General features: G+C 44.3%; 1 protein-coding gene and 1 long non-coding RNA gene across 2 annotated transcripts; one reads left to right on the top strand and one right to left on the bottom strand.

The window, feature by feature from the left end:
- Nucleotides 1–4,626: 4,626 nt before the first annotated feature.
- Nucleotides 4,627–6,528, bottom strand: LOC309345866. The gene is made up of 3 exons (XR_014158376.1): nt 6,472–6,528; nt 4,941–5,722; nt 4,627–4,744 (listed from the first exon to the last, which is right to left on the bottom strand). It is a non-coding gene; the product is annotated as an uncharacterized lncRNA (long non-coding RNA).
- Nucleotides 6,529–6,555: 27 nt separating this feature from the next.
- Nucleotides 6,556–15,756, top strand: RASSF10 (Ras association domain family member 10). The gene has a single exon (XM_081869293.1). It carries the CDS (start codon nt 14,010–14,012, stop codon nt 15,510–15,512), a length of 1,503 nt encoding a protein of 500 aa, XP_081725419.1. The 5' UTR covers nt 6,556–14,009; the 3' UTR covers nt 15,513–15,756.
- Nucleotides 15,757–27,432: the final 11,676 nt, after the last annotated feature.

The raw sequence follows: 27,432 nt of genomic DNA, 5'->3' as shown, positions 1-27,432 counted from the left end.
GATGTAAAGGAATGTTAAAGTGAAACAAAGCAGACTACCTCAACCCTATTAGCAAACCGGGATACAGGGTTCAGAAGACCATTGTTTGCACTGGTGCAACAAAAAAACAAGTCAAATGATTAGATATCCCCCTTCAAATGCACCAGAAAATACATGGTGAACATGCTGTGGAAAGACAGGCATTGATCCTTCCTATAACATGTAAAGATGGTAGGCAGATGCTATTGGACGTCAAGGAAGCTGCTGAAGCAATTCTGGGCTTCTCCTATGCCCCTCCCATGGATTCTTTCTTGTGAATTTCTATTATAGTGATCTGTTTGTACTTTTTCTTTTTTTTCATTTAATAATGGCCCACCTTTTTCACAGCCAGCGCACACTTAAAATTTCCCTTGCTTTGACATGGGAATAATATGTATTTCTCTTTCCCCACTCTTGGTGGGAAATCCAATTAATGTATCCTCTTTTTCCAAGCAATTAAAACACAGCGATCATCCTTCCGTAAATATTTCTATTAATTACTAGGCAGAGAAAATGTCTGAGGAACCTAAGCTGGTTCTGCTTCTTTGATCTACTCTCTTGGTGGTGGTTCTCTGTCTTTCCATGATTCACTAAGCCTTCTGGCAAACAGTTCGCAAGAGTCTGTAGCTCTTCTCGCTGCTACAATTTTGCGCTCTCATTCTTTGCGGCTACCTCTGTCGTCATCCAGTCTGCCGGTCCTGGAGCTTGAGTTTCAAGTCTGCTTGGAAAGCAGAGAAGCAACTCTCCCCCATGGCAGACTCCGTGACACAAATCCAAGGCAACAGAAGAACAGGCCTTTTCTGTGGTGGCTCCTCATTTTTGGAATGCTCTCCTCAGGGAGGCTCACCTGGTGCCTTCATTACATATCTTTAGGCATCAGGTGAAAACATTTCTCTACATGCAGGCCTTTAGCTGATCAAACATTTTAAATGTCTTTGTGGGAGGGGCTTGTTGGTGTGTCTTTGCTTTTGTCTGCATTTTGTGTTCACATTTTGTATTTTTGTTGTGAACTGCCCTGTAATCTTTGGCTGAAGGGCAGTATGCAGATTTTAACAACAACAAACCATGGAAAAGTCAAGCAGGTGGAGGTCTTGTTGAATGCCACCCTCTTGCTCATCAGGGGAAAGGCGTACAAGGATGGAGATATTTCACAGGGGCCCTACAGATGTTAACACAGGAGTATGGTGGCACCAAGACTAGGGACTAGGAGGATGCGGAAATCAAGAAGTTAAGGGATGAAAGAGGAAGGCCAGGAGGGGGCAAAAATAAAGAAGCTAAATGGTGGAAAATAAAGGGTGTTTATTCCTTGGTATTGGGCACAGAATTATAGCCTGAGAGAGTCAATGACTGCTATCACACCAAACCACTTAACACAGATGCATAGTTGAAGCTTTTTTGAATATTACAAGATATAGCCTCTTATTGTCATGAAATATTGTTAACAATCAGAATCTCAATTTCCTTCCAACTCCTCACCAGAAGGCATACACATATATATAGTACATAGCTAATAACGGAATAATAAGTCTTGTGAATATATTATTAGATGTGAATTCCTCCAAGGGGAGAGAGCCTTGAAAACTGTGCCATATAGCTCAAAGCAACAGCAGCCCCAGCTGAACCCTATGGCAAGGGCCCAAAAATCTATGCAGTTTAAACCTTTAGTCATGAAAGAGCAATTGTTTATGAAATTTTCAATAAAGCCTTTGTTGCAAATGCTGGCTGTGATAAATTAATGATCCCCAGCACCCCTTCCAGCTAGATTCAGACTTCCCTCCTCTCTTGTTTGATTTGTTTTGTTTTGTATAGCTAGCAGAAGGGAAACCGAATTTTCACCTTTTGAAACTTTTCACATTCATTCAAGTTCCAATTTGGAATAATGTGCTGAAGGTTGCAGTGTGTTGTCTAATAGTATGTAATTATTCATTCACAGTAACACACACTGTGATGCTGTGTGCTGCACAACGGACCATGGCGTTGCTTTCATAATGTATCCTATTTGACAGAGAAACCAGATTTGCCTCACACATCATGAAATCCATCTGTAAAACTGCAACAGAAAACTGGCCTGATATTGCTGACCTGACCTGTGTTCCATCATGATGAGACAAGTCCAGCAGCAGTTGCTCACAGAATGAGGGGCAAATGATTCTTGCTAATTCCCCTTTCCCCTTGCAGAAACTTTCAGAATGTTCCAGACAGCCTCCAACTCTTTACAGTAGATTTTTAGGGCACTGGAGAAACAGATTTTGGGAACTCTGTCCACAGAATCTCATCATCCAGTCTTCCCAGTCTCATTCTACAGTGTATATTCAGTTCACAAAATATGAGTGATTATGATGTACAGTTGCTGAAAGCCCAGCAAAAGTCTGGTCAGTTCAACCATATTCATATGTATGTCAGTTGTAATCATGTTCACAAACATCAATATATTTTCTATCATGGATAAATTTCCTTTTATATCCACAAAGGACGTAGATTTCTAGGAAACCTAATTCTGTTCACAAATGGGAACTGTACTGTATTGTACTGGAGTAGCATACATCCTGTGATTTTCAAGCTTTAGCAAACATTCAAGAAATTACACCGATCTCGCATGCAGTTGTTATGTCAGCAGCCCCCCCCCCACCACACACCTGCATTTCAGTCTTTCTCCAGTTTCTGGATGTAGCAGAACATCAACTGGATGATATTTGGACAGCCATGTTACCCTGCAGGCCTGAAACACCTTGTAAGTTATCTTATAACAAGTATCTGTGAACTTACAACCAATTTCAGGATTGCTCTCCTTCCTGCTACCTTGGATTTGGACAATTAGGCTTTTTATTCTCTGTCTTTCAGAGCTGTACTAGCCCTTCCCCCACCCCACCCCCAAAATAAGCTACAGTCTGTAAACTTGTGATCCAGTGCAAGTTGGAAGTGTGTGCCAAAAGCTATGCCAAGGTTGATATTGAGCCTCAGTTGCTGAAGCAATTATACCTGGGATATGAAGTTGCTGTATTATGTTGCCTGCCTGAAAAGAACCTTTGGATTTGTAGCTTCCAATAATTGAGCCTTTGGGTTGCATCCAAGCCCAGCTGAGGTCAACAAGGAGGATGCAGACATTAAGAGAACATATGCAAACGTACATATTTGATAAATCAGTATTAACACTGCACGATTGTTGCATTCTCCTATCCTTGAAATTTGGAGGGGCAGGAAGGTACCACCTGCAGGAATTTAATATACAAAATGCTGACAGCACATTAGGCTGCAGGAGTATCATGCCATGTGGAAGCAACCTCTGGCAACATGCCCTCCGAGGCTGAGAATATTAGCTTTCCTTTTCTTTCTTCGCTCTTCCTAATTCTTCTAGCTTTGGCTGGTATCCAAGAGTGTTGTGGCCTGTCCTGAATTCTACACGCAATATACCTGTTCAATGAATGAGCACTATTGATGGTGGGTGATGGCCTTAGAAACCCCAATTCTGGGTTGCTTTACTTTGAAATCTAGGAACTGCAGGCAGTAAAAAGTATAATGAACTGAATTTTTTTGAAATGGTCCATTATTGAACCAAAAACTTATGTTATGCATAATGTGGATGTGCATTTCTTTTGGAGTCAATGAAAAAATTGGACTGAATTGGACCCAACCAATTCAATTTTCATTGGTCCTGAAACACACACAGAGATGGAATGTATGGGTCAGTCATAGGGCTCTCATTCTTACCTGTTCCTCGTTTCATTCAAGAATAGGAGGAGTTCACTTTACTCCACTGGTGGTCTGTGGCATAACCATTATTATTCTTGTGTTTTTATTGCTGCTTTATTTCTTATATTGTGTTTTATTGTATTACAACTTTAATTTCATAGAATTTCAAGGCTTGTTTCAGTAGGTTTCCCTCACAACTCCTTGCTAGTTTTGTTTTCAAGTTACGAAAAGCAGCACTATATTCATATTGCATGCACCTCAGGCATCATGAAAATATCCTTAGCTGTAGAAGCCACATTGGTCCCAGCAAACAAGAAACGCAAATCAAGTGAGACTAACAATGTCTTAATTTATACCAACTAGTACTGAAAATCCAGACTCTAGGCTTTCCAAACATACACAAACCTTCCTCGGGCAAATTGTTCTGGCAAAGGGGCAAGAAGAAACACAAACCTGCTGCTTCCATTCAGAGATAAGGTATCACCTGGTGAATCATGTCTACAGATGTTCTCAGTCCCAAGATGGAGGGCAGGTTTTCTTTAATGACTTAGTTATTAATTCATGGAAACATCAGAGGAGATGCTGAAGCCATTGCAAACCAACCAAATGTCCTCTGACACTAAAAAGACAGGGAAGAATGTGTGCTCCTTTTAGCTTTTTATTTATTTAGAAAAAGCAATCTATCTTTCCCATATCATTCAGGAAATGGCCATTGTAAAAGTTAACCTGTAAACTTATTTTCCTTTGCAATATCTGGCTCTAATTAACCCAGTAAAAAGGCTTCTTCTTTGGTGAATTTGGGCCAAACTAAAAAGAAACTAAGAAGCAGCTCAACAACTTTTCTGTCTGGATTTTCACTGTTTGAAATATGGCAAAGCAGCACAAAAAGGCAAGGTGCCAAATTTGAAGAATGACAGATTCAAACCAGGACTGTAAAAGGTGGCTTTAATTCAGTGTTGTTTGCTATCTCATCTTTACCTGTCGTAAAGGTGACATTTTTTGACAGTATGCGATGGAACAGGTGGCCATGGCTTGGCTGAAACATGCAAAGGATTGTGCTGATGGTTTCTAGTCTGAACAAGTCTTTTCCAAGATCTTCTCTACAAAAGGCAAGAGAACCAGAACCTTGAAAATGCTTGTATTCTCCTAGACCCTGTGACTTAATGCATGGTGTTGCTTACTGAATAGCTACTACAGTGGTACTTAATTCGTTCCAGAGGCCTGTTCTTAACCTGAAACAACCATGTGAGCCAAATGTGGAGGGAGGCCTGTTGGTCAATGAGGTTTGTGGGACCAAGACTGTCCACTTCTACACTATTCAAAATAGGGCTCTCCACTTGTTTGGTTATCTGGATGCCTGGGTTTGCCCTCCAGATAAGTCATTCAAACAAAACTGGTTTGCATCACATGGTGCCTGTGTGTGTGAAGCAATTATTTTAAAAAGTGAAAGTGAATTGCAAAAGCTAGCATCTGCAGAGAATTATGACATAATGCTAGTGCGACTTCTCCAGGTTGCCAGAGCAGCCAATAGTTATCAACCTGATTAGCTAAACTTGTACCTTCCAGCTCTTTGAAAAGAAACTCTTTCCCAGTTGCAAAGTATAGGACAAAGCCCAAGTGGGGAAATGTCTCATTGTGCTCTTCCACACAACCATGGACTGAGAAGTTAGTGCTTCATGATTTGCATCCCAACGAAGAGTGGCAGATTTCCCGAGGCAACCTGGGTTGGTCGTTCTCTTTTATGCTTTCAGGAACAAATAGGTGCGAGAGAAACGAAACATCTGTGAGGGAATATGTATGGTCAAGTAGCCTCTTCCCTATTCATGCCTCTCAAATCCCAGGCAGGTTCTTGAAGAGCCTGTTGCAGAACCTGATTAATGGCCTTATTGTGCCTTCAGCTGCACCGCTGCTTGTCTCGCCATAAGGAAAACAACAAGTGCAAAGCGTCCACGGCAAAGCCTCGTAAAATAAGATTAACAGGAGCCCAGGGAGGGACGCAGAACAAATGGCGCTGCTGTTCAGGAAAGGAACAAAGAGCAGCTTCATTTCAAAGGGGTGGGTTGAAGCTCAGCTGCAGCTCACCTTGGCTCAGCTGCCATTGGCAGCATTCTATTTCCTGCGAACAAACTGGATATTAATAAGAAAATTGCACACTTAAAAACCCTTACTTGTTTGCTTGCAGGTGATCATATTCAGCACTGAAAGGAGGGTTTTTAATAACGTTTAAGAAACCAGGCCACAGGCTGGTAATAAGGTATGGACTGATTTCAGTGGGACTCAACAGCAGAATCCTATGCACATCTACTCAGAAGTGAATCCTACAGAGTTTGGTAAGACTTGCTTCCAGGCCGGTGTGTATTCATATGCAGCAGGTGGGGAAGAGAATCCCCTGTCCTCCGTGGACCACTTACCTGACAATCACCTGACATCACCAAGACTTAAAAGGAAATAATTAGCAGCACATACTCCTGTTCTTTCCTTTCTTCCTTTGCATCCCCAGCTTGAAATTTTTTGTTTGAAGCCACCCAGAGTGGCTGGGAAAACCCAGCCAAATGGGCAGGGTATAAATAACAAATTATTATTATTATTATTATTATTATTATTATTATTATTATTATTCATTTCATTTCCCCAGCCTTTTCAGAGTATATGGTAGAAGAGATGTACATGGAAGATTATTGTTTGCTGTTCAGAATACTGTGGTTGTGAGTCTTCGGCGATCAGAAGAACAGGAAAAAAAAGATCATTTTGAACAATGCTTACCTGGTCTTGGATGACTATTGATTAGAATCAAAGAGCTGGAAGGGTCAGCCAACCCCCTGCAATGGAGGAATCTCAAGTAATGTATCCATGACAGATGACCATCCAACCTCTGCTTAAAAACCTCCAAGGAAGGAGAACCCACCACCTTCAGAAGCAGTCCACTGTCAAACAACTCTTACCATCATAAAGTTCTTCCTGACGTTTAGTCAGAATCTTCTGTCTTCTGACTTGAATCAAGGAATGTTATGAATTTTTTGATATGGTGGATCCAGTAACTGTATTGCAAAGTGAACGGTACCTTCTGGAAAAATGTCTTCATATGAAATGAAAAATTGTTATTATTATTTAGCATTTCATTCAGGATACCATAATTCAGGTAGGCAAGTGTAACTTTTCTTCCTACTCTGTTTCTTTTAAACATGGTTCTGTCTTGCAAGTGCTTCAGCACAAAACTGAACACCCACGATGGTGTTCAACTTGGAAGGAAGAGCAGTCCTCTTCTCACTGAGGAAGTGACAGCTGTTCCACATATTAGCCGGTGCGCCACTGCCCCCTACTGGAAGAGAGGACTCCTACTTCTCCACACAGCACATAGTCAAACTATGGAGCTTGCTCCTCCAGGAGGCAGTGATGGCCACCAACTTGAAAGGCTTTAAGAGGATGGGACAAATGAATGGAGGAGAGGGCTATCAATGGCTACTAGCCATGGTGGCTATGCTCTACCTCCATAGTTGGAGGCAGCAATGCTTCCAAATACCAGTTTCTGGAAACCATGGGAATGCAGAATGCTCTTGTGCTCCTGTCTTGCTCACTGGTTTCCCACAAGCATCTGGTTGGCTACTGTGAGAACAGGAGGTTGGACTAGATGGGCCACTGGCCTGATTCAACAGACTACCATTATGTTCTTAACTCCCTAACAGAAGCTTATAAATTTTGGCAAGGCTCCTGTTTTCTGGAAACTCTTCTTGTGAGTAACACTGCTTTTTCTTGGGAGGAAAAGATGACAGTGAGAAGAGAAGGGAGGAGATAAAGAATAAAGGCTACCAAGCCTAAATGAGCGAAGAAGATGACCTGTCAGGTTTGGACACAGTGCTTCCTTGTGTTAAGCTACTAGGAACATTTCTGATCCAATTGTACTCTGTATTTTCCTGTCTGGCTGCAACACTGCTAATTTTGATCTTTGTTCTGCATTCCAACCGCTCAGACTCTGGTTTGAGCTTTTCTTGGGGTATTTACACACTGTGTGGCTGGTGTTGGTAGCTAACCAAAAATGTGTGGTCATAAGGACTCTGCCTCTTATAAGGAATGGGGCCTTGCCCCTGACCTCTCATCAAGCTTCTGACCTCAGAATGCAAGCTCAGAGGCATGGAGAGGGTTGAGAGAATTTTTCTCCAGTCTCTGGGCAATAAGGAATAGCTCTTGCTCTCCTCTTGAGCTTGGAGCTGGGATGGGGCAATCTTCTATGTGGAGCTACCCTCGAAGGTGACCTGGAAGCTACAACTAATCCAGAATGCAGCAGCCAGACTGGTGAATGGGAGTGACCGCCGAGACCACATAACACCGATCCTGAAAGACCTACATTGGCTCCCAGTACGTTTCCGAGCACAATTCCAAGTGTTGGTGCTGACCTTTAGAGCCCTAAACGGACTTGGCCCAGTATACCTGAAGGAGCATCTCCACCCCCATCATTCTGCCCGGACACTGAGGTCCAGCACCGAGGGCCTTTTGGCGGTTCCCTCACTGCGAGAAACCAAGTTACAGGGAACCAGGCAGAGGGCCTTCTCGGTAGTGGCACCCGCCCTGTGGAATGCCCTCCCATCAGATGTCAAAGAGATAAACAACTACTTGACAATTTAGAAGACATCTGAAGGCAGCCCTGTTTAGGGAAGTTTTTAATGTTTGATGTTTTATCGTGTTTTTAATATTCTGTTGGGAGCTGCCCAGAGTGGCTGGGGAGACCAGGCCAGATGGGCGGGGTATAAGTAATAAATTGTTGTTGTTGTTCCTTGTAGTCAGTAAAGGCTATATCTTTAGCTCAGTGGAAGGGCATCTGCTTTCCACACAGAAGGATCAAGCCCAAGCATCTCCAGGTAGGGTTGGAAGTGACTCAGTTTCTGAAATCTTGGAGAACAGCACCCACAGCCAGTGTAGACAGTATTGAGCTGGATAGAGCAAAGGCCTGACTCAGTATGAGGCAGCTTCCTTTTCCTGTATTCATGGTGTCTTGGGAGTGCTCCAAGTTCCTCAGCAGCATAGTGTAAAAATGGCAACCTCAGTTCTCCTCTCAAGCTTGGAATCAAGGACAGACACAGACACAGACACACACACACACCATAGAGCACAGAACTCCTGGAACAATCCCCCATGGTTCCCAGCTGCAGAGCCCTTACATTCCTTCAGAAGCACATCTTAACCACTGGAAGGACATCCTGCCCCCTCCCCATAATTTTTTTTTTAAAAAAAATATCTCCGTACATTCCTGCTCAACGCCTTTAATCCTGAGCATACATATTCATCTCAAGGTCATCTCATTTCCCTCAGCACTCTGTGCTCCTGCATACACCTGGAATTTCCTCCCTGTCAGATATCTGTCCCAGACCTACTTCATTAAAGCTGTCTTGAGGACTTCTGTGAACTGACCAGAGCCAGCTGAAGCCTGACCTGCACACCAGCAGCCCTACATAAAGAATTTGGGAGCATCTGCTGCAGGCCTAACTCTAAACATCGCCTTCTTCCTCTTGCTCCTCCTTCAACATTTGCTAAGTTTTGGATTTGGTGCCACAGCTTGCTTCTTCCATGAGCTACTGTAGCCGCTATATGTTATCTTCACAAATTATGGAGTCTGTTTACGCATAAAGGCAATTCACTATTTCCTAAGTGAGACCGCTGAAACATTGAACCTGAGCGCTCCCCGTGGCAACGTTTTGTCGCCAGTTCCAGATGTGTCGTATAAAACCAATTACAGAGTGGCAGATTAATAGAGGTTCTCCAGTGTGATGTAACTGGGATCTTAGCAGCTGTCACCAAGTTAAACACCAGTCCTAAATCAACACCTCCATATGAATTGCTCGGGGGGTGGGGACCAGAAGAAAATACTCTCAGATCTTATAAAATGGGGATGGGGAACAATTTTCAGCAGAATGGCCAAGATCTGCTTTCGGCAAACTTCTAGGGGCCATGTGGCAGTGGAAGGCGGGGCCAGAGGCAAAAGTGGGCAGGGAAACAAAATGTGAATCTTACCTTTGAAAAGTAGGCAAATTTCCACATCCTTGCGCACCCCTTTCTAGCCTCCATCCCGACAAGCAAGAAACAAGGATGTATTTCAACCAGGCAAAAACACTCAGGGAGGACAGTGAAGGGTCTTATCTGGGGAGATGGTGTGAGGCCTGGGTTGGAGAGCCAAATTTGACCCTCAGCTCTCGAGTTGCCCATTCCTGTTATAAACCATACTTGGTTCTACATTTCTTTATTGCATTTATATCCCACCTTTTCCTCCAAGGATCTCAAGGTGGCACACACGCTTCTCCCGCTCTTGATTTCCCCCCACAACAACCCTGTGAGGTAGGTTAGGCTATGAGAGGCAGTGATGGGCCCATGATCACCCAGTGAGCTTCATGGCTGAGTGGGGATTTGAACCCTGGTCTCCCAGGTCCTAGTCTGGCATGCTAACCACTATGCTACACTGGATGAGATGCCGGAACTATCTAACTTCCCTTCCAGAAAACAGTAAGCAGAGAACATTCCCAGACCTACCCAGAGATTCCAGAGATTGAAGCTTCTGGGACCTTCTGCCTGAAAAGCAAGAGTTCCACCACTGAGCTAAGGATCTTCCCCACCTCTCACTTACCATGTCCTTCCTTGAATGTGTCCCTTCCTGCTTCACAATATTATAGCTAAACTCAGTGCAATGTAGTTTACATGACTTTAAGGGTCTCTCTCCCCAGATCGCAAGCTACTTGGAATTACTCTAGCTTCCACAAACATTCCTGAATCCCCAGTTTCTTTAATGAGTTTGATCAGGAGTCCCAAGTTTCACAACACTGAAAACTAGGAGTCAAAATCTCATTGCTCAGAAGCCATGTTTTGTTTTGGGTTATTGTTTGTTTAATTTTTTTAAAAAAACTGCTTTATAACCATCAGCTACAGCCAGGATACACGTTGCAGAAACTGTGTGGTTAGCAACTGTGGGGTCTGCTGTTCTTTTTTTAAATATAAAACTAGGTGCAAGGGCCCCTGGTTTTCAACACTGCCTGGGAATGGGAGATTTAACCTTTGTCTCCCCAGTCACAATCCCAATGGCAATCCCTTACTCCTGGCAGGGGTTGTAATTCTTATTGGGATGATGGCTGGGCAGGGAAGGGATAAACCTCTGCCAAACAGGAGTGTGGAACTTTAAACAGAGCCCTATGGTTCTAGAGGAGGAGTATTTGCCAAGAGGTCATTACCACTGTACTATATATACACGTATGCATATATATATATATATATATGCATATATATATGCATGCAGAGGTATTATGCTTTTGAAGAAACCCTTCCAAGTGAAAACCTAGCATGACCAAACCAATAAAATATGCCTAAGCTTGCACACAGCCTACAGCGATCACGGTGGAGTCGTAATGAAGCAACTCGTACGTCACGGACGAGCACTTAATTAACCTACTTAATGTGCTTCCCTTGCAAACTCCAACTGCCCCAACAATTTAACAAGCTTCCAAATGCTAGTTCTTTGCCGTCAGGCCATGGAGGTGTTCAGCCCTCCTCCCCTGGCACACAAAGCGCAGTCTATCCAACGGATGCCACGCTACAGCTCAGTGCCGCACAACGGGCAGAGCGATGCTTTATAGTTGAGCAAAGCTCGCCCAAACATGCTGGGTTTGCACGCGGGATGGTATTCTTGTAGGGGAACCACCACCTCACAATGCAGGCTACAGGGCATTCTCTCCCTGCGGCTTCTTCTTCCCACATTGCTCTGCTAGCAGGTTCGATCTAAAGGATAGCCTAAGGCAGACTTCCCAACCTGGTACCCTCCAGCAGTTGCTGGACTACAACTCCCATCATGCCTAACCATTAACCATGCTGGCTGGGGCTGGTGGCTGTTGTAGTTCAATGTACCTAGCATTTGGAAGAAACTAGCATTTGGAAGCCACTAGGGTTGGAGAAGGCTGTCCTAATGGCTCCCAATGCAGCTTGTGGTTAAAGCTAAGAAGCGCCCAAGGTTCAGGGGAGGCCTGGTTACTCCCTCTGACTTTCTTCTAGTTAAAAAAAGGGGGGATATAAATGTAATTAATAATGTGCATGAAGGGAAGACATTGCTGGGGTGATGCAGAATGCACCTGGGAGAGTATTTGACTGACAATGCTCTGATATCAAAAGTCATCTGTACATGGAGAACTAACTCATCAGAAGTGCTTTTTTCTGGGAAAAGGGTGGGGGAACTCACCACAAAGTTAGTTAGTTTCTTTCTTTCTTTCTTTATTGAGGGGCCGAGTCGCAGTGCCACCTTCCCACCCAACCTCACCCCGGGCAATGGCTAAATGTAAGATGTGACTAATAAACTCAAGCAGTTAATAAATAAGGATAAGAAATGGCCACAACTTTATTGATTACAGATATAGGTGGATTTTTTGATCAGGCATTGGGTGTATATCCTTTCCAGCCCTCACAGACAAAATTATTATTATTATTATTATTATTATTATTATTATTATTATTATTATTATTTTAAAGGTAAGGGAACTCAGCTCCCTTAAGTTCCTGCCCAAACCCTCCCCCCCAAAAAAAACCACACCCTGCCCACCAGGAAGACGGACTGCAGCCTAGCCATTCCTTAGGCTTGCAAGTGTGCCAGAAATGCTGCATAGCCCCTACAAAGAGGTCTGTACACAATGTGAGAAATGAAAAAAAATAACAGGGTAAACCACAAGTAGCCCACCCATCATTTCGGAAATTGTGTTCATCTGTCCTAAGGCAAATGTGAACTTGGGGGGGGGGAGGGGAACGCACACATACATTTATACCAATTTCATTCTTTTTCAGTTTAGGGCAGTTTTATGGGTGCCCACAAATCAAGCAGGAACCATGGACACTGACAACACTCTCCAAGGTGGCAACCATTCAAACTCTGTTTATTCCGATCTGTGTGTCTACCAGGAATTTCTCGAGTTGAAATTAATAAGAGTAGTGAAAGAAGCACACAGATGCTCACTTGCACAGCTCCCCATTCATTTCAATGGAACTAGGAGAAAGTTCCCTGTGATTGCGTGCTTTGTGGCTTTCAATGATGGGAAAACTTAAGGTACTTTAAATGTCATGGGATTGATCATCATCATCACCATTTTGCTATTTTCTCCTTTATGGGAAAAGCAGTGTTTTATTATTATACGACACAATTATATTTTTTCTAAAAAAGAACACCCACATGCTCATTTTATTTGGTACTCCAAATCTATGCTTACAGCACAACGTTTACTTGGGAAGTAAGCCCTACTATGCTCTCTGTGGGGCTGAGTTTCCTCTTAGTATGCCTAGCAGGACTGCAGCCTTACAGCCTAATTCTTCTCTTCTTCAAGCCCTGGCAGCAAGGAAGGATTTTAATAACACTTAGCAAGTTTTACTGTTTGCTTGTGCATTTTAATCTGCAAAGTGCTTTGGCACCCATGAACTCCTTTTAATTACAGGGCCGGGGACTTTACTGAAACGGAAGAAATGTGGTCTCATTTTGGCCTTTTGCTTTGAAGTTTTGTTTCCCACCTTCTTTCTTTTGGAGGCTGTAGGATGTCAGGGTAGCAGCATTTCCAACTCTCCCTCCCCCAACCCCCCACATTAACATCTGGCAAGCCATTTGATCCAATTGCATAGGTGGGCGCCTTTCTGTTTCCCAGGCAGGAGAGTGAATTTGCCTGAAAGGGGTAAAATCAGTAAGAGGGAGATCGTCTTGGATCAAACAGTACAGCTGCTCAGACAGACACAGAGAAAAGTGTGTGAGTGTGAGAGGGGTGGGGGGAGGAGAGAACCACGTGATAGGAAAAGAAAAAGGCGGCAGCAAAGGCAGGGCAGTGTCAGACTCCCAGGCAAAGCCGATTGTGACACACACGGAGGCGCTGCTGGAAGCAGCAACAGAAGCAGCAAGCAGGAGGAGCTGCAACTCTGGAAGTTGGCAGTTTCCCGGGACTCCCAGGGCTGAGCGTACGCGCCGTGTGTGTCTGAGGAAGAGAGAGAGAGTGACGGGAAGGGAAAAGATTGCAAAGCTTCAAAAGGAGGCGAGCCTGTGTCTTAACGCGGCCAGCGGAGGACTTGGATCATGGAGAGCCCCAAAGTGGAATCCATTTAGCCAAGAGGAAGAGGAGGAGGAGGAGGAGACGGCGTCGGGCAGGTAGAGAAGAGCCGAGAGGCTGGAGCCATGGCTCGGCTGGGCTCGCCGGCCGTCCGCCTTGGCCCGCCGCGGCTCCCTTGAGCGCTTCTATGGGGGATCCCCCGCTGGGCGGGAGTAGCCGCGGGCCCCAGCAGCCCCAAGCCCCCAGCGCAGGCGCGCCCTGATGGAGCCGGAGGGAAGGAAGATCTCGGTGTGGATCTGCCAGGAGGAGAAGCTGATCTCGGGGCTTTCCAAGCGCACCACTTGCTCGGATGTGGTGCGGGTGCTACTGGAGGACAGCAAGCAGAGCCGACGGCGGAGGCAGCAGCAGCAGCAGCAGCAGCTGGCGTCGCTGCAGGAGTGCGGCGGGGGGATGCTGTCGGGGGTCCCGCAGTCTTACTGCATCGTGGAGAAGTGGCGCGGCTTCGAGCGGATCCTGCCCAACAAGACCAAGATCCTGCGGCTCTGGGCCGCCTGGGGGGACGAGCAGGAGAACGTGCGCTTCGTGCTGGTGCGCAGCGAGGCGTCGCTGCCCAACACGGGCCCGCGCAGCGCCGAGGCCCGCGTGGTGCCCAGCAAGGAGAGCCCCTGCCAGCATGGCTTGGCTACGGCGGCGGCGCGGGCCAGCCTGGCGCTGACCCAGGAGCGGCAGCGGCGCGTGGTGCGCAAGGCCTTCCGCAAGCTGGCCAAGATCAACAAGCGCAAGGGGCAGCCGTCGGGGCAGCCCGACGAGCCGCCGGCCAAGGAGGCGCCGGCCGCCGAGAGGATGGAGACGCTGGTGCACCTCGTGCTGTCGCAGGACCACACCATCCGCCAGCAGGTGAAGCGCCTCCGCGAGCTGGATCGCGAGATCGACCGCTTCGAGGCCAAGATCCACTTCGACCGCATGAAGCGCCACGGCGTCAATTACGTGCAGGACACTTACCTGGTGGGCGGCGGCGGCGGCGGCGGCGGCGACACGGAGATCCCCGACGGCGGGGAGGAAAAGGAAGGGGAGCCGCAGGGGGGATTGGAGGCGGCGACCCTCGACGGCGACTTGGAGGAGTACGCGCGGAAGTGCGAGGAGGTGGCGCTGCTGCAGGAACAGTGGCGCCGCCAGGAGGATCTGCTGGAGCACTTGGCCGGCGAGATCCAGGATGAGCTGAACGAGCGCTGGATGAAGCGGCGGCAGGAGGAGCTGGCGGCCGTCAAGGGCTCCAGCGCCAGCCTCTCCGAGACGGACTGCAACACCACCGAGCTGGTGGGCGGCGGCGGCGGGGAGCTGCACATCGAGCAGGAGCGCGTCAAGACGCAGCTGAGCACCAGCCTCTACATCGGGCTGCGCCTCAGCACCGACCTGGAGGCCGTCAAGGCCGACCTGGACTCGACGCAGCGCGTCTGGGCCGACAAGGAGAGCGAGCTGCAGCGCCTCCTCGACACCATCCGCTCCCTCGACGTCCAGGAGGAGGCGGGCGGCCAGCTGGAGCAGGAGGCGGCCCCGTCTCTCCAGCTCCCCGTCGAAGACGACGACGACGGGGGCCAGCTTCCCCCCGACCCGGCCCCGATCACCGCGGAGGTGTGGGGGGAGCAGGCTGCGCGCGGCTTGCGCAAAGACTGCGACGACAACGACGAGGATTCCGACACGGGCTTGAGCTCCATGCACAGCCAGGACTCGGACTCGCTGCCCGTTTGCGAATCCCTGGTATAGCGGAGGCCTCCCCCCTCCCCCCACATGTCATCTCAGGGACCGCAGAGTTGGGCTTTCCCTCGGGTTTTTATTATTATTATTATTTGTTTGTTTGTTTTGTCTTTTGCAAGATGCTCAGACGGGGAGTTCCTGGATCTCTCCGCTCACCCCGCCCCCAACAAAGATCTATTTTTCAAAACGACTCAACGAGGCACATGCTTTCATTCTGATAAAATATAATAATAAAATTCATGTTTGTAGTTAATTTGTGGTCACTGGGAATCATAACATACATTTGTGCACCTAAAAACATCGGCTTCTCTTTTTTTCTGAATTAAAAAGGATCTCACCCTATAGGTATTTGTTTTTCAAACAAAAAGTTCGAAGGAAAGACATCAGCTGCGTTTTGATGCCCACTGACTGCAGAGGATGTGCGGGGTTCTCTGAAGGAATGGGAAAGGGAGATTATATTGTATCATAGCCGTTTGATTGCATCTTAATTGTGGCTTTGACATTGAAACGTGTTAAAGCGAGTTCCTGGCAGGCAGATTTCAGGCTGACTCCTTCCTACTTTTATCTTTTAAAGAAGAAGCAAGAGATGGGTATTTGCATTTCATTTAATATTGGAATAACCTGTTTCCTTCAGATTCATACCTTTTTATTTCACATCAAAGATTGTTGAATGGGAAGTTCTACTCCTTCAGTTCTGCAATGTAAACATGGGACAGTGTGCATTTCTTTATAGAAGTCATTTGATTTATGTTTTCCAGTTGAAACAGAACACTTAGCACCTTGATCTTTTTTTCCTTTCTTCAAAGGCAGCTGTGTAACTTGCCATGAAATAATTAGTTTGCTCCTTTGATGATGATGATTAATAATAATAATAAGGATGGACACAGCAGCAACACTGGGTGATTAATAACTCACTCACAAGTGTGTATGCTGTAGAGTGTTTTGGAATAGATTCCAGTTGATGCCCTGATGCCCTTAACAGCAATAGATATCATTTGCATGTGTACATGGGGTCATGCGGGTGTGGGAGTGGGTAATTTAAATGCTAATAATGAACCACTGAAGCCAAATGAAACTAAACCAAACCACAAAAAATGTAGCATCTGTTCCTCTCAGAAATGGATGATGGATGTAGAAGACCTAACATAATTTGCTCAAAACCAACAGAAGACTTTTGGAAACACCAGTATGTCTAGCAAGCCCATTTCCCCATAAGCAACTCCCAAACAATAGCAGAATAATTGTATATTTTAAATAAAATTGACTTAAATTAGGTCTTAGCCTAAGCCAAAGTAATCCATCAGTGCTGATTAAGTCAATGCTGCATAAGAACCTTCCCATCACACATGCCAGTGCCTTAATTGAGCTATTGCCCTGCTACCTTGAATAACGTTTCAGTAACAATGGAACAATATCTTGCTACTCCTTCTGTAATATCCACAACTGAGCAATATTACTTCATATTTATTTCATTCCTTTAAAACACCCTTCATCCTCTTTCATTTTCAAGGCACTTATATCATAAATGCAAATCAACCACAATGAAATTAATCTTTAAAAACCATTCAGCACCCTTCCCCCCCCCCCACATCAAGACTAAGCCTTAACCAGTTAAAATGCCCAGGAGAGCTTAAATGTTTTAGCCAAAAAGAATAGAGATTGCAGTGTAAATGCGAGGTGCACCTCTTTTGGGATGATGTTCCATATCATGGTGCCATATCTTAAAAAAAAAGCCCTCTTATATGTAACCAAACAGTATAACTCTGAAAAAGATGGTACTCAGAGAAGAGTCTCAGCAGAAGATCTGAAAGCCCTTGCAGGTTCCTAAAGAAAAAGACTCTCTCTCAGATATTTGGACCCCCTAACCATTTAGGCTTTAAAGGTAAGTACCAACACTCTGAATTGGACCAAAATGTAACTTGTCCTTTAAGGCTGACAGTCAGCTGCTCTTCTGTACCAATCAAAATTTCTGAGTCATCTTCTGGGGCAGCCCCATTTATAATGCATTATGGTTGTCCACCTGGGTAAACTAGTTAGGGGTGTGCTCTTGGTTAAGAGTGTGAAAAGGGGGAATGGAAACCCTTCAAATAATTTTTCAAAGTTTCAGATTGGGGGAACCAACGGTGCTAATTCCATTGGTGTCAAAGGATGTTTTCAACCTGTGGCGAAGTGCAGCTTGCTTGGGAGTGATTGGTTGGGAACAGGGAGGAGAAGGAAAGAACAGACATGATTGGGCCTCTGTGGTTGCTATTTAAAACCAGATACCTTTGCAGATGGTCACTACTGGGAAGTCACGGCATGCAGGTGCAAAGTTGCTAACCTCACTGTTGGCCTCACAGACTATGACCATGATCCAAAGACCAACTTCAGGCATGCATGCCCATCAACTTTGCCCTCTTCGAACCCTATTCTATGCAGCATCTGGAATTTTCAAAAGACCTTTGAGCAGCTACTTTTTGATAAATGTAAGTTCAAAGCACCTTTGGTCCTATGGAGCCAGGTCGACATCCAGTAAGTGTCTTGTCACATTTGTGTGACCGTGTTCCACCTGCCAATTTTGCAACAAATGTGCTGTCTGGAAAGTAAATGAGATATCCCTGAGATTGGAAACCTTCAAGTATTCCTTTCTCAATATCATTAACATTACAAGGAGGAAGATGTTGGGAAAAGCTTTTCTCCTCATCCCTGCTGTCATCCCACTGTTGCCAGTGGCAGACCTGGGTAGTATGGCAACCTGTGTGAGGCCAAAATTGGGCACCCACACCCCCCCCCAGCCCTTACACTGCCTTCCCAAAAGCCAGTAAGGAGGCATCCAGCTTTGGGAAGGAGGTATGAGGGCTCTAGCAGTGTCCTAGAGCCCTCCTACCTCCTTTTCAAAGCTGGGAAAGTGCTAACTAGGCTTCAGGAAGGAGGACTTTAGGACCCTGTCAGAGCCTCACACTTCCTTCCCGAAGCCCAGCGTCTTTGAGAGGATGCCCCCTTGGCTCAGCCCCCAGTGCATGTGCACCACTCTCACAGTCCTAAATCTCTCCCTGCCGTGGCCCTCCACAAGTTGAGTAGGACTGCAGCTGGGGTCTGTTCCACACCAGTAAGGTAGGCTGCACACTGCAGACAACCAGTGGAGATCAATGGAGGGGGTGGGAGTGACCACGCTCCCACTTTGTCTTGCATGGAGTGTTAACTTTCTTGGAGGAAGGAACACCTAAAGAGGTGTTTGGTGCTCCCTCAAATGAATATTAGTAGGTGGGAGCTATAAGGTGGCGGGAAAGTGTGTTCATCATTTAGCTCAAACAAATATGGGCCAAAAAAAGGAGAAAGAAACATGGCTTGCAGTGTATTTTTGACATTTAGTTCAAATCAGGAGCACAGACCAGAAGAAATTAATATGGTGATCATTAGAATGGACATATCTGTCAGTTGTAGCGCCTCTCAGTTTCTTATTTTCCACCCTTTAATTCTAGTTATCCACATTTCAGCATCCATTTGCATAAAAGCTCATCAGCATCTTAATGTGAATATCTCCTCATATGCATTTTATATCCAATTTTGCCTGATATATACATCTTTGCAAAGCAAAATATTCCCTTAATATAATGTATTTTTGAATGCTATTTTCACAGACACATGCGTTTTTATGCACACTTTACCCTAGTTGTAAACTGCTTTGAGGGTTTTTTGGGTGTTTTTTTACAATCAAGTGATGTATAATTTTTATGAAATAAATGAATAAAATAAAGAATAGTATATGTATTTTTGAACACATTAGTTGGCTTGAGAACTGCATTGCAAAAGTCAGACAATTGCGAATTTTGAAGGATGGCATCTTTAACTGTGACCTGAATTGAGTTGCTTGCCCATCCCTGGCTGACAAAGAGGACCTTTAAGAACGCAGCTGAATGTAGCATTTTCAGCTGTTTCGGTAACACTTTTTTTGTATTATCTGTACCTGGTGTTTTCAGCTAAATAGTCATCCTCTGCTGCTGAACATTTCCTAAAAGGATACAGTCTGTATTTACCATACTCATGTTTATGTAGTAAACCATAATTAGACACTTTAAAACATATCATTCCTTTGTATCAGTATCAGTATCAAACTTTACTTCAGTCATAGACCAGCATAATTGCTTTCTATAAATTGGTAGGTATCCACAGGCATCAGTAACATCTACCTACAAGGGTAAAAACTAAGGATTTCATCCTTTACAACAGTAGAAATATAACTGAACTTCAGGTACAATTGTGCAGCTTTCAACTAACAAATTTCAAGGCAAGCTATTAATAACACATTGGATATTGTTTTTATCCATTTGCAGTTTTGCAAAATATTTACTTACTATATTATTAAGAAAAGCAATGGAATTACAGGGGGAAATAGTGTCTTTAGAATGCTAAAATTCTGATTTGAACAGCACAATCCTATGCAATGGGGCTTACTCCCACGTAGGACTTCCAAGCTATACAGTACATACCTTCCTAGGAGTTAGTCCAATTGATGTCTGTGTGATTTATATCTCCAAGTAAATATTAACAAGATCAGCCTGCAAGATTGCAAATTGTGAACTTGGTTACTAGGAAGTTGGTTTCAATGAAACTTACTTCTGAATAAACATGGTTAGTATTGGGCCATTCATTACTTAGCAAAGGAAGGAAGGAAGGAAAGAAAAGATCAAAAGCTCACTTGCTTTGGCTGGTAGTGTATCAGATTCAGTTTACACAGCTGACTACGCAAAAGAGGCCTGTCAGTTGTATCTGGGGAAATAGCACATGTGAATTTAGCTTCAAGAATATGACACAGAATGCACAGAGTTGAACAATGTCATAGGGGGACCTATGCAGTGGCAATTCTGTTTGTAGCAGGCACAGTGCTGGAATCCCTCTAGAGCTGAAATCCTCTCTTCCTCGGTAGCCCTGGGCAAATCGCGAGCCATTCCCTGCAGTTGTAGCATGAGGCATGTCAAGGTGAGCTCATGGCATATGGCCAATCAAAGACTGAAGCAAACTAACATGGTCATGGAAGGGATTGTGGAATATAAGATGATGAACGTCATCCTCATAAATAATTAAGGTCAAAGGAGAGAAATACTCACTTGACCAGATTAGGCCCACAGCCTTTACGGAACAGTGTGTGTGTATGTGTGTTTAAAAAGTGCTTGTGGAGAACTCAGTTGGAGGGTGGAGGCCATTTTGGTTTGTTGCATGCTTATAACTATTTGTAGACATAATGGGCAGGTAAGGAAAGCGGTTGTGGATAGCGTCTATTTTTCACCAAGCTTTCGTAAACTCTCCTCTTGGCTGCACTACCAAGCACATAAAAAACCCACATGACAGAAATAAGAAAGCAGCTACCACAGAATGTGCCATACTGTGCTGCTGATACACATCTTTGGTGTATTGTGAAATGTGAGACAAAACGTACCAATGCTAAGGAACTAAAAGTTGGGAAGCCAGAAGCTCGGATTGCATGTGAAAGCACTTGAGTAGCCGTGGCTCTGTCTGCAGGTATAAAACGTCTGCATTTGAGACAGGGTAGCCTTTTGCATTGTATTATGGCATAGCCCGCACTTGAAATAGGAGAGGAGAACAGTATGTCAAGAAATAATCTGAGCGGTAATGCAGGTTTGAAGTTTCAATTGTTTCTGTATCACTTAGCTGCTGTGCCTGTATGCTGCATTTATTATCTCCTCTCCCCCACACTCCAATAGCCATTTCCATTTGCTTGAGAAGTGTAATCCCTTATGTAAGTGTCATTGTGCTTATTTCAGCACGCAGAGCTTAACTTTATTCACAGTAGGTTTTGCCAGATGTCTGCTGCCCTAAACCCTGACTCAGATCTTTAGGCAATTTGGAGATGGATAAGCATACAAAACTGAAGGGAGGCTGGGAGGGAACAATCTGAGGTTTTTGTTTTGTTTTTTGTCCCTGGATAATTCCGGACTATTGTGGTATTTATGTTTCCTTAAACAGTGGTTTCCAAACATTCTGAATATCCTATTCATATTACCCTATCTACTGAGTAACTTAAGAGCCATTTCAGGGAACCCTTGCATGCTGAAGGGCTGTCACATGGAAGATGGAGCAAGTTTGCTTTCTGCTGCTCCAGAGGGTAAGGCCTGGACCGATGGATTCAAATCGCAATAAAGAAGATTCAGACTAAACATTAGGAAGAGCTTTCTGGTGGTTTCACTGTTTGACAGTGGAATACCTTGGAAGATGGCAGACTCTCCTTTATTTGAAGTTTCCCAGCAGAAATTGGATGGTCATGTGTCAGGGATTCTTTAGCTGTTATTCCTGCATTGCAGGGTCTTGGGCTAGTTGACCCTTTGGGTCCCTTCCACTTCTACAAGTCTATGATTCTAAAGCAGGCTTGGGGAACCAGTTGCTGGACTACAACTTCCATCATCCCTGAGCATCGGCCCATGCTGGCTGAGGATGATGGAAGTCAGAGTACAGCAACAACCAGAAGACCTCATTCATACTGTAGAAGATTCTGAAGCTTATTCTAGAGGATGCACTGCCTACCTGTTGGAGCTGATCAAGCACTTTCATGCAGCTCTGGATGGAAAGGAAAGATCACAAATAGTTGTGGTGTCTTCTGAGGAAACTTGTCTGGTTTCATCAACCTTCTTATAAATAACTCTCCTTGATACATGCCCATGATTTCGCAGAGCACAGTTTGAAAACCACTGTACTAAAGAAATGAGATGGAGAAAGGAAAGAGGCAACTGTTGAATACCAGCTGTTGGTGAGCAAAAGTGAGAGAGGGCTATTGCTTGTGGGCTTCCTGGAGGTATCTAATTGACCACAGTGGGAAGCAGGATGCTAAACTAGAGACATTATTTTTTTAATCTGATCTAGCAAGATTCATTTTATGTTCCTATGTCTTGCATGGTTGTTATGAGAATGAAAGGAGATTATGCCATGTCTGGTATCCTGAGGTCTTTTTGGGGGAAGGGCAGGGCAGGGCAGAGCAGAGTTAACAGACAGATGAAGAACCAGCTCCTTCTTATCAGCTTAGAAAGGGAGCACGGCTTCAGATGGATGCAATCAATCACAAAGGGTCGCTCCATGGCAGCTGGAAAGAAAGGCCAGCTAGGGGTTGAGTCAAGACAGCACCCTGGGCAGGTGTCCCTCTTGCCCAGTTGGCAGTCTAAGCCTAATTCTAGGGGTCTGACTCTCGCATCTGGCATTTTAAAGCCACAGTTTATATGCAGGCATACTTGTCTCACAATGCTATAAAAAGGAGGTAGGAAAGATCAAAGAGCTTTTTGTGCTAGACCATGATTATTACCTTTCCCAGCTTCTTGTCTCATTTATTCTTCCTTTATTAGGTACCAAAGCCAAGCTAAAAAGGAGTGGAAGGTTTCACTTGAGGACAGAAGTTGGCAAAGTGTTGTTCTGTCCCAGATTAACTGAGTGCCACACTGAAAAAATATGGTGGAAAAACAGGATCCTGTCTTTCTGCTTATTCTTTCGCTGCTTGTTAACACGTGAAAAAATAGACCAAAGCTGTGGAAAAGGAACAAAATGAGCCTTGCTGCCTTAGACCTATGCATATTGATGGAGAACATGCACTGATCTAGCTGCTTTCAACACAGAAAACTCAAGTTTCAGAATCCTGGCATCTCAGTAAGTCCTATAAGTATTCTATGCGATTTCTAATTTCTCATGCTCTATTAAATTGCAATGCAAACACTGCAGGCAAGAGAAGCAGCTGTAGGTAACACACAATGTGTAAAATCAAACCTATCCGTTCTTAAGAAATTCAGCCCTGAGTGCTCACTGGAAGGACAGATCCTGAAGCTGAGGCGCCAATACTTTGGCCACCTCATGAGAAAAGAAGACTCCCTGGAAAAGACCCTGATGTTGGGAAAGACTGAGGGCACAAGGAGAAGGGGATGACAGAGGACGAGATGGTTGGACTGTGTTCTCAAAGCTACCAAAAGGAGTTGACCAAACTGCGGGAGGCAGTGGAAGACAGAAGTGCCTGGAGTGCTCTGGTCCATGGGGTCATGAAGAGCCAGAAACGACTAAACAACAACAACACACGTGAGATCAGGTCAATGTTTTAGTCAGCATCCTCCTTAAAATGGTACTGTATTCCAAACCTGTGGGACAGGAAATGTGTGATGATGCATCAATAACTCTATGACTACTCTAGTTTAATTTTAAAAGAGGAAGAAAATGCTCTTCTGGCTTTAGAAGAACAAGTGGAGACAAAACAGAATTTATACATGGGAGTCCCATTGAGAAATACCTTTTGAACCAAGCTCTACATTTTTAAAAAATTAATTTTGAAGATATATTAGGATTTGATAGAAGTTGCTGCTTTGTTGAATTTACAACAAAGCTTATTTACAAGCTTATACAATGCTTGAACTTGAGTGAGGTGCTTTGGTGTGTTTTTTGATAACATCCACCTCATTCAAAAACCACATCTTCACCTACAAAACATGCTCATTTATCATTATTATTTTATTATATATATATCCCACCTTTCCTCCAAGGTGCTCAAGTGGCATACATGGTTTTGTTCCTCCCCATTTTGCCCTCACAACAATCCTGCGAGGCAGTCAGCCTAAGAGCATATGATGGGCCCAAGGTCACCCAGTGAGTTTCATGGCTGAGCAGGGATTTGAACCCTAATACAACACACTAACCACTACACCAAACTGGTTCGTGGCGATGCGTGCCAAACATAATAATGCTGATAGCACAGGTAGATAAGGGCTGGTTATGAATAGTTTAGAATGGTGACGCATGTTGCATTTCTTGGGCTACCCACTGAAACCCATTTGGGCCTTCCATTTGGACTAGGTGGGCGTGGCCTGACTGAAATGGCCTCGCAGGCCATATGAGGAGGCCAAGTTTAGACCCACAGGATGGAGGCTCCCCACTGCAACAAGGCTCTTTGCAATCTTGGGACTGAATTCAGCTACTCAGTTTCATTAGCAGAAGCCTGTTTCAAGAACTCCTGTTAATACAACAGGGCTTCCCTACTTCTCCTAATCCCATGCCTATTTGCAAATCTGCTGTGGGGGGTTGGAGCAACCATCAGAATGGGGGGGGGGACTAATTTACTGGGCAAGCAGAAATGGAACAATCTCCTTAAGGTTACATTGAATTCTGCTCCTCAACATCTGAAGCTGCATAGGAGAGGTCCATCCTGCAACTCCTTCCCACATGAGTATTTCTCAAGCCACACAATTATTCTGCTCCTGGCAGCATTCCTAAAAGCGATCACCAGCTGACTGAAAACAACAACTGCCAGAGCTAGTGGTGTAAATAGGCTTTAAATATTTGTGCCATAAGCCAATACATGGATGTGACATCACATTAAAAGTAATATGTTTTCTCTACATGCTGCCATCACAAATGATTACCACGTTGCCATGCGGCACAGAGCATCCAAATGCGACAGACCATCCAATGTAGGGGCTTTGCAGTTTTGCTTTGAAGCAAGGATCTTCAGAAAGAGCATTTTTGTATCTCAGGGAATGTGCACAGATGTTACTGTTTGCCAACAGGTCATTTTAATATGAACTTTGGCTAAATGAACTTAGAAGCTTAGTCCTAGGGCGGGAAATTAAACTTTCAGTAAAAAAAATTGAGGTCAATATGGAGCATAACTGAAATAACATCTAGTGGGAACTATGGGGAATGACTTTAGAAATGCCCATTACATAATACTTTGTGATGTTTATTTGAAAGCTTTACATATAGCCTTTATTTTTGTAAGGACCAGTTAGGGAGGCAGTCAGACACCAACAGATTTCACACATGCCACTTAAAGGGCTCTTGAGTGTCTCTCAGGCTGTGGATGTGCTTGTACAAAAGGAAGAGGTGCAGATTTATTTTAAGCATCCTTGCCAGGTTTTTTAAATGAATGGGTGGCCATGCAGGAACATGGATTTGCAACTGCATTTCAACATGCCGGGGGGTGGGGTGGGAGGACATCTCCAGTTAACACAGATACTTTGCATTTAGTCTTTTGTCCACTAGTCATTTTTCTGTAAAGTTGTGCACATTTAGGAACAGCTTTTTCACATTTTAACCTTTCTCTGCTGGGCAGTTTCTCTTTCATCAATTATCTGTCTGTCTGTCTTGATCTATCATCTATCTATCCATCTAGTCAAATTTAACAAAGAAGAAAGCAAAAACAAATACAGTGGTACCTCAGGTTACATATGCTTCAGGTTATGTATGCTTCAGGTTACAGACTCTGCTAACCCAGAAATAGTGCTTCAGGTTAAGAACTTTGCTTCAGGATGAGAACAGAAATCATGCTCTGGTGGCGCAGCAGCAGCAGGAGGCCCCATTAACTAAAGTGGTGCTACAGGTTAAGAACAGTTTCAGGTTAAGAACGGACCTCCAGAATGAATTAAGTACTTAACCTGAGGTACCACTGTATAGCTTTTTTAAAAAAAGAAAAAGAAAATTACAATAACAACACACACTGTTCCCTCCAAAACTAAACATACAAAGTCAATATAAAACCCCCAGATGTTCAAATCAATATCCACACAAAATTGACATTTATAAAAATTATGTTCAAATACAGCAAGCTGTTAGGCACAATAACCCTGCTTTCCCCCAGTGCTAACCCTAAGCCAAATCCTAGACTGCAACTCTGTGCCAGCATACCTGTGAGTAAACTACCTTAAACTCAAATGGATGAAAACTTCCGGGTAGACTTGTATGCCATGCGTCTACAAGTTAACTATCATCTGGCTTGGATACCACCCCATTGTTCTCTTGACCTTTGCACACTCCTCTTTCCATATACAGCACTCTCTCCTTTCCTGAACAAGTCATGTCAAATCTCCAGGACCTTTTCCCAGTTTAGTTAAAACTAATTATCCTTGAAGGCACCTGATCAAGACATGATGTTCATATGCCATCCTTCTCTATATTCTTATCAGCTGCATGTGTAAGCTTAAAACTTCACCAAGATTCAGAGCAAACGCTTGCCTAGACCTTCAGTCCTTCTGCCAGTGAACCAAGTTCCATGGCCTGCTTAAAAAGAAGAAGTAAAGAGACCCCAAAATGTTATATAAATACTGTGTTCTATATGCAGCACAATATTTTTGCACCTTATTTATAGCGATAGAAATGTCACCATTTGTCTGCAGAAATAAGCCTCTTTCCTGACAGATGTTCTGGAATAAGCTATGTTTTGCCCGAGATAATGAGCTCTTTTCTGAAGAGAATTGGCAGGCAATTTTCTGCCCTGCACTTTGGTGTTACTGCTGGCTTTTAACTTGGAGTGTTAATAATGGGGCTTTGATTGACTCTCTGCATAGGAGGAATAGTTGGGAAGTGAGACATGTCTAGAGAACAAGGTCTAGGCTAGGAATCATGAGGCTGGAATTCTTATTTCCTGCTCTGCCACTGACCTGCAATTTGACCTTGGGCATGTCCCTTAATCTATTTTATGAGCAGGGGGATATTCCCATCAATTCCTTTAGCTATACAATGAGGATAATAGTAATCTTCTTTCCAATCGATATCACCAGATGTGGAACTCTGTAGTTAAGCAGTATTGCCACATGACCTGTAGATGATAGATGTAGAGCCATTCCCTAATGAATCTGGGAGAGGTAGATAGCTTACTGATGATAGCATTTCTGTAACTGTGACTCACAGGAAGAGCTTTTTCGTATCTCTGAAGCATAGTATCATCATTTTAACCAGCTGCAGAGTTAGCATGGCATAATTATTTGGTTACTTAGTTTATTATCTATAAAAGAAGTACTTTTCATCAGTAGAATTGTGGTTCAAAGCAGCTTTAGGTTAGTAGCTGTAAGGATGTGATCTAATCTGTCTTCCAATTCAGATAAGATATAGTACCTTTGTTTTAATATCTAAATGCACAATTGTTTTCATGAAAGCAGGCAACCTGGTATGTATTTAATAACTGCAATTCCAGATT

The sequence above is a fragment of the Podarcis erhardii genome, assembly GCF_964252035.2.
Source record: "Podarcis erhardii genome assembly, chromosome: 1".
In the NCBI taxonomy this organism is placed as follows: domain Eukaryota; kingdom Metazoa; phylum Chordata; class Lepidosauria; order Squamata; family Lacertidae; genus Podarcis; species Podarcis erhardii.
This window is presented reverse-complemented; position numbering and strand designations above follow the sequence as displayed.